At 41.9% G+C, this 8,113-nt stretch overlaps 1 protein-coding gene across 1 annotated transcript; it reads right to left on the minus strand.

The window, feature by feature from the left end:
* Positions 1-1,925: 1,925 nt before the first annotated feature.
* Positions 1,926-6,749, minus strand: pkib (protein kinase (cAMP-dependent, catalytic) inhibitor beta). Its single transcript, XM_084563422.1, has 2 exons — positions 6,371-6,749; positions 1,926-5,723 (listed from the first exon to the last, which is right to left on the minus strand). The coding sequence occupies exons 1-2, from the start codon at positions 6,510-6,512 to the stop codon at positions 5,641-5,643; spliced, it is 225 nt and encodes a 74-aa protein (XP_084419548.1). The 5' UTR covers positions 6,513-6,749; the 3' UTR covers positions 1,926-5,640.
* Positions 6,750-8,113: the final 1,364 nt, after the last annotated feature.

Consider the following 8,113-nt stretch of genomic DNA (forward strand, 5'->3'; position numbering starts at 1 on the left):
GGAGACAGACAACCATTCACACTCACACTCACACCTACGTTTTGGACAGTGGGAGGAGGCCGGAGTACCCGGAGAGAACCCACGCAGACACAGGGAGAACATGCAAACTCCACACAGAAAGGCCCAGTCGGCCCATGGATTCAAACCCGGGACCTTCTCACTGTGAGGCATCAGTGCTAACCACCTCGCCACTGTGCCGCCCCAGTAGTAAACAGTTCCACAGAAAGTATTTTGCTCATGTGTTAAGAAATTACTTTTTAAAAATAAGGCATTAACGTTTTATCTCTTTTTAAAGGCAATGTGCGTCTTGCAGTGCCCCCACTGGTAATTGTTTCAAGCAGCTTATTAGTTACTTTAGTTGCCTCAAACATACAAATATGACAGGAGGTGGAAGACACGTGACTCTATTTGTAAGGGAGGGAGGTCAGGGTGGATGCATGGATTGATGAAACCCTGGATTGTCTAAGGTGCTTTTATCCCAGGGATCTGTGGCATAACTCTGGCCACAGGTATTCTTTTACAGGTTGTGTCAAAGAGTAGGGACAAACCAGATATATAGTCGTTCAGGTTACAAGACTTAGTGGGCTTAGGTCTGAGAGCCATGAACAGGGTGGGGATTTTCAGAGGTATTAAAAAACAGCACGACATGTTTTCAGTTTTGGCCTTTTTATGGGATTTGGTAACAGTGAGAACCTAAAAACAAAACACTTTCTTCCTTCAGGATATAAATGCCACATCGCCACAGATTTATGCTCCTATGCTCCTGAAAGTTACTATCTCCATACCTTGTGTTTCTGTTCCCCTTCTATTTCTCTTGCATGTCTTACATTTTTTCTTCCTTCCTCCTTCTTGCCTCCTGAGGCTCCTGTGTGTCAGATATGGCACGTTGACTTCCACGTGAAGGCTTTTCTATTCGCTGGGCCGCCTGCCTGCCTGCCTGGCATCCTCTCTGTGACCCACGTCTGCATGGCCTCAGTGCCAGCCTCATCACCCCCCCCCCCCCCCCCCCCCGTGTCTCTTTCTATATGTCTCTCTAACACTCACTGTCTCCTCCACGGCAGCTTTGCCACTCTCGCTTCGGCCTGGTCATAGGGGATGAGAGATGAGCGGAGAGATTGTAAAGGAGAAAGTGGTGGAGTACCTTAAAGGCTGCTGCCGTTCATTTACTTAGCTTCGATTGATAACACAGCGTTTGGCTCTAATCTGTCTGTGAGAGGAACCACAGTGCATTTCTGTGAGGCAATTACACGACAATTTCCTCGAGGAAAGCGAATAGCTAACCGCTTATACCGCGTTGTTCAATTATGTAAAGAGACGGAGAGCTTTTCTCTCTGCTACTCTTCTATTCTGTGGAATTAGATGTCTAGTTATTCTAGATTTGTAAAAGTGCGGACGGACTGTCGGGTTAAGAAGAGATGAACGTTGGTCTGAAGGCATTTTTAGATATTTCTTCCACATTCCACTCCTTTAGTGGTCATCATGTCAATATTTGAACCACAATGTCAATTTTGACAGTTACACAGGGCTAATGGGGACACATATGCAAATGCATCTTGTCCACTTTGCAGGCTTCAGATCAATTCTTCATATTTTTCCTTGCTCTAAAAATATGATATGGTATGGTGCTGTATGATTGCATACAATGAAATATGATCCAGGCTCCTCTCAAGGCTAGGTTACCCTAGCAACAAGTTACGTCGCGGCAGTCTGGGTGAGGGAGCCATCTCAGAGGAGAAGAGGATGCCTGAGAATGGAGATGGAGGCAAATGGGGATCTTATAGCAAAAAACAATAAGTTACAAACGGATGGACTAAGACTGATTCATAAATCTACCATGTGCGGTAGAGCCTTTGCTGTGTATTTAATAAATCATGTCTTCCTTACATAATCTATGGACCACAGCAGCTAACAAACAAACCATACGGCACAGGAGTGCTTTACTGTGGTTCTGTCTGCAGAGACAAAGAGCCCTTGGGTGTATCCGTGTGTGTGTTGTTCTCATCTCCGGTCAGCAGGGATGATGGGACATAGCCAGACATGAACACGTTCAGTAAACACACATGCACGCACACTAACACACCCTCCATTGTCCACCTCCACAGGTTAGGAGCGGCTGTTGAGTTGAAGAAACCGAAGCTAATTCCAGTCTTTTTGTTGAAATCACTCTCTGCTCTGCAAGTATCGAGGCAACGCTGGGTGTGTCCAAGTCAAACTCCTCGTTGGGTTTGGAACTGAAAGATGTGCGATCAAACCAAAACCTTTAACCGAAGGTTTTAGTAACCCTATGTGTATGTAATGCATAGTACTTATGTCAAAACTGTTGCATAAAGTGTCCATTTCAGCCATCTTCTTTATACCAGACACAACAAAGAAATTCTTCCCTCTGTGTCAAAGCGTGATGTGGGGTGAATGATAATGCAGTGAATGTCTCCATCTGCTGCACACCCAGAGGAACTGCTGCATTATGTAACAGGAGTATGCAAGCATGGCCACACTGGCAGGGAAATAGAGAGCTCATGTCTTGCCTTGTGCAGCCTTCAGATGATCCTTGCAAGCTCTTGCTCTACCCTTCAGATTATGTAAAAAAAATATCAGCATTTCGAGTGTCTTCGGGGATGGCGGCCTTAATCAGACGGGCACGGCTATGTAATATAGCCCTTTAATGAAGAAAAGAATTAACCAGCAGCCACCATCATTATGATATCCCCAGTGGTTTCCAGGAAAGCACAAACCGGGGTTGTAGTTGCAGTTTATTATTGGTGCAGTTTGCTTGTTGGATATTAGCATTTTTGGCCCTTATGGTGGAGCTTAAAGGGGAACTACTGTTTTTTACAACCTGGACCTTTTTTCTAGCATAAAATACGATCGTTTGCTCACCCATATAACTTTTGTGTCATTTGCACTCGTTCAGGAGATAATTACATCAGCGTATATCCATATAATTGGGGTGACTGGGGCACCATAACGCAGCCTCTAAATAACGCATTATCTGCCGCGAAACTCGTACATTTCGCCAATATTTTATGATATGCTAATGGCTCTCGGTGCCCCATTCACTCCCACTATATGGAAATACGCTGATCTAATTATCTCCTGAACGAGTGCAAATGACACAAAAGTTATATGGGTGAGTAAACGATCGTATTTTATGCTAGAAATAAGGTCCAGTTTGTAAAAAACAGTAGTTCCCCTTTAACAAACATAGTATTTGTTTTTCTACTGGGCAGCAATGGGGCCTGCAAAAATGTCATCCCAGTATGTCGAAACTTTCTTTAGATTTCTCAACATCGCAGTTTAAGTGCAGTCTGGGAAACCATGTTGGGTGTCGCCCATCAGCCTTATTTGCATATTTCTACCATTGACAGTTAAATTAGAGCCAGACAATATCCCATATACAGTACTTTCAAGTTCCCATGTTACACCCCTTTTCAACAAGTTAAAATAATCCCTAGAATGTTTCAGCTCAAAGTTCAGCACGGATCACTCAGACTACCATGCCTATATGCCTCTGATTGTAGCCCTGTTCCTAACAGGTTGTTTCAGCATCTGTAGCTTTAAATCCAAATGAGCTGCTGCTGCCTACGCGCCTTTCTGGGAGAGAGCTGGTACCCTTCCTTGGATGCTCCAACAAAAGCGTAAAGAAAAATCAATATGGCTGACGGAGATTACACAGGGGTTCAAATGTATGCAAGACTCCTCTGTAGGAGAATGAACCAGCGCATGTCTGAATGGTTAGGTGATGATATGGGAGAGTGTAACAGTTTATTGCTGGGCGTTAATTAGCTCATGCTAACTTTAGCTATAACTTTAGAGACAGGAATTGAAACGAAGGTATAGTCTTATTTTGTGGGTCTCTGGATACACTGGGGACACATTAATATGTCCCCTTTACATGAGTGCAGTATGTGTGAGATGAAGGTCAGTAATATCTGTGGTCAAGATACCTTTACAGTGCGTTGATAATGGACTCAAGCTTTCCATTAACTAGTTGTGTGTTGTTGAGGGTGTCACATAGAAAAGAAACCATTCCACACACCGTGGTATATGTAAAGCTTGTGAGTTTAATATGGCAACTTTCACCACCAGATAGAATCAACATAAAGGATTCAATCCAGCTAAGTAAAATATATGCACCACTTAAGAGATTGGGACACTAGAAAACACACCTCTGATTCATCAACCCCTAAAAAAATGTCTTCATCGTACAGCTTGAGATAGACCATGGATACTTTGTGATCAGTATTAGTAGTAATACAGCATCAGAAACAGAGGCTGGGCAGCAGAGCACCAGGCTTTCCTTTTGCATTTGTAAAACACATCCACATAAAGACACAGCCACTGGCAACACGTCGTCAAATAGAGACAATTACAGAACATCATTTCCTTGTGGGTACATTATGCAAATACAGTCTGGTAATCATACAGGCAGCATGTATGAAACACACATGACTTATACTACAATACAGTATATGTACAGTACAGTAGCAGTGAGTGGATAACTGACAAAGTGTCGACTCTCGCTGTTGTTTCTCGCTCTCTATTCCGCGTCTTATTCACGGCTCAGCTTATGTGTTGATGAGTGTGAACAGACTTTTCTCCGTGCGGCGAGGCAGAAGGGGAGCGCGCTGCCGTTTTCAGAACTCTAAACACATTGTGGCGGCGGCGGGATTGCTCGATGCTTTCCTCCTGTGCCCAGGCGGCAAACATATGAAAAAAAAAAAGAAAAAGAGAGAGCTCGTGGACACAAAGCCGAACCTTTTTCTGGAAGGACTGAAGAAACATCCGTAGCCCAAAATTAGAAAGAACACAATTTCGGATGTTAACTGCCACTAGGCACATTTTTAGATGTTGGGAAATTGAAAAAGTTTTCAAAAGCAGCTTTAAGCAAAAACAAAAGAAAATCATGTACTTTTCTCAGTATTCTAATGAAGCAGTGTGTAAATCATTGGCAGTGTGACATTATTCTCTAAAGGAATGTCTCAAGATATGGACTCCACACAGGATGGATTCCTCGTTATCACCTTAAAAAAAGTGGATTGAATCCCTGGTCGTTGTTAGGATGAAAACAGTCTGGTGATGACGGGTAAAAACTGTACATTTGCACATTTAGTGTAAAAGCATAAGTGAGAAAGACAACACAAAAAGTTCCCAGTTTTCATACGTCAGATTAAAAAGCTTCAATCTACTACAGGCTGCTGTAAAACTCCTATGGCTGTCAACGTAAAACAACACACATCACTAGAAAACAGAAATCAGGAAATGGAAGGAAATGGTACATTACAGTTTGACTTAAAAGGTCTTGTTTTTCTTTAAATAAATCATACAAAAATAGTAGTGTACAATATACAATCTGTTATGGTCCCTTTGATTCTGAGTGTAGTGTCTGCAGTGAGCGTATAATTCGCCGATACACAAACACACACACACACCGGTTTCCAAACTAAGTGAAGTCTGTTTTCAGATGGTGGCTGGCTCCCATCCTCTGAGACTCGGTCCGTCACTCCATGGCTCAGCTGCTTCGTAAACAGACTGACTCTCCACAGATCATCACTCATTTTCCCACAGGTCCTCTGTCTCGTTCCTCATCCCATCTCTAAGGTTATCGCTGCAGGTCTCCGGGGGGAGTAAATAAACAAGTCTCTACGATCCCTCGTTCCCCTCTGAGCTCTCCGGCGGAGGTGGAGGCGCCTCTGCCGTGGGTGACTGGGCCCCTCCTGGACCATCTGCACACAGGACCAAAAATTACTTTAATGGGCCAAAAGAAAACTACTGCTGATCAATTCCTGCGACTGTAACATACCGTGACATTTGTTGCTTTGCTTTGTGTGAAAAGCAACCATTTCAAAAACACCAATGGTATTTCTTATACGTCTGGCACCGTGGAAAAACTACTAGTGCCTGGAATTCCAGAAACAATTAGGCATATGCCAACTTTAGCCTCTTTGCGTTTAAATTGACACAATACGATAAAACAATAGAAGATAACTGACGACTAAACATGAAGCTGGCAGGAAACATAATCTGCACAAATTTGGTGAATCAATGATTGCTTTGTTAGCAGAGCCAGAATTGTATTTAATACACTGTAAGTTCATTTGCTTCACCATGTTTATATGGCCCCAGTCTGCTTTTAACTGGGGCCATATCTGACTTAGACATCAGAGTACCAAATATCATGGCCAGTGTCGTAAACACCAATAGCTGGCAGTGTGAAGCCTGGGTTGGGTTTTAACTGGGACGGACGTGTCCCCACGTTATATTAGGCTATTTCCAAACAACCAGATGAAGTACTTCACATGCTAAAGTATTTGAAAGTATAGACAAAAACTAAGTGATGGTCATGATGGAAATAAAATGTAGGGTACTTTACCTTTGAGGGACAGCTCAGCCAGCTTAAGAGGCAAGTCGTCAGGGTTTACGCCTGCTGGAGAGCCCAGGATGTCGGGCAGGGCGTTTCTCCTCCCCGAGCGCCCAGAAGAGGCAAAATCCAACACTGGCTCCACTTCCGTCATCTCAAAACCCCTTTGCAATGAAAGGCAGGACAGAGTTTAATGTTACTCTATTTGCCTACCTAAATTTTTTTACATCAAATTAAGAAGAAAAAAAACTGAAAATTGGTTAGCAGTTATACAATAGTAAGACTCATTGGTTTGTTAAATACGAACGCTTCTAAGTCAGAGTGAGAGTTCTTTGTTTTATCATCAACATAAATTGTAATCCAAACACCATGCAGGGGTTGTAAATCAGTCTAAAGATCATCTGTGATAGCAGATAAATAATCATTAACTTTTAAGAATCTTTGTTTGATTGGTTTATCATTAAGCTAGCTCTTGTTAATAAGTCTAAGGGTAAAGGGCAAAATAACATCCTGAATGCAGGAAATATTTTAGGTTAATAAAAACACAATGCAAACAAACCAAAATTATTAACATTCAGAAATAAGACAGAACTACAATATGAAATGTGATATGCCTCAAAAATCACAGCTTGTATTGCCTGCCTCTGGGTTTACGTTCTTATTTTTCGCTAGCCTAGAAATTTGAAATATGGTAGTAGCTCAGTTGGGAACTGATTATGCCCTGGCAAAGATCTGCCAGGCCAATCAAATCATTTTGGTGGGCTTTATGTGGTGATTAAGAGTAACAATGACATAGTCTTGTATATCATCTGAGTGTCGTGGAGTTGAATTTGTTTAAAAAAAAAAAAAATGGCTCTGATTGGTTGTAGGACTATCTGCGCAGATAGTTTCATTTGCAATTCAATCAAAATAGAGTGTTCGCAGACTCGTATTCTCAATCAATCAATGAATCTTTATTTATAAAGCACTTTAAAAGCAACAAGGTTGCCCAAAGTGCTGTACACAGACATGAGAATATGAAAACACAAAGAAAAATTAAAAACAAGATTTAAATCATAAAACCAATCAAACCGCGTAAACAATAAGAAACAACATCTCATGCTGAGTTAAAAGCCAAAGAGAAAAAATGTGTTTTAAGAGAGGATTTAAAATGAGGAAGACAGTCGGCCTGTCTGATGTGCACAGGCAAATTGTTCCACAGTTTGGGGCCAGCAACTGCAAAGGCGCGGTCACCTCTCATCTTCCTCTTTGTCTTTGGGACAACCAACAATGACTGATCTGCCGACCAAAGAGAGCGTGATGGAGCGCACGGCTGGAGCAATTCAGACAGATACTGAGGAGCAATGCCATGAATACATTTAAATACAAATAAAACCATTTTAAAATCAATCCAGAAGCAAGAAATGGTTTTACTTTGGCCAGTTGTCTCAGTTGGAAGAAATTGGACTTAACCACTGATTTAATCTGTGCGTCCAATTTCAGATCGTTGTCAAGTCGTATACCAGGGTTAGTTGCTGTCTGTGTTAAATGGTAATAAAAATTGTTAAGTCAAAGTTTTTTTCCATATCAGTTCTCAAATTTTCCTTGTTCCATCACTTTTTTGTTTGGTCATTGTGGTAAATGGACAAACTGTTTGTTATCCTGGCTTGTTTGTTAGCTAGCTATTGCTAACTAGGAGGATTTGAAATGCCATAGCTATCAACAAGGTTTCAGTTCTTTTGTCCTGTTGGTGTGCAAGAGAAAGACAATTTCTTG

This window comes from Chelon labrosus (assembly GCF_963514085.1).
Source record: "Chelon labrosus genome assembly, chromosome: 16".
Classification (NCBI taxonomy): domain Eukaryota; kingdom Metazoa; phylum Chordata; class Actinopteri; order Mugiliformes; family Mugilidae; genus Chelon; species Chelon labrosus.

What these genes read in the sequence shown, in the direction of transcription:
- pkib (XM_084563422.1), bottom strand. Translation starts at nt 6,512, where the DNA reads ATGACGGAAGTGGAGCCAGTGTTGGATTTTGCCTCTTCTGGGCGCTCG. An exon ending in GGCTGAGCTGTCCCTCAAAG is followed by an intron (nt 5,724 to 6,370) that starts GTAAAGTACCCT and finishes TCCTGTGTGCAG; the next exon opens with ATGGTCCAGGAGGGGCCCAG.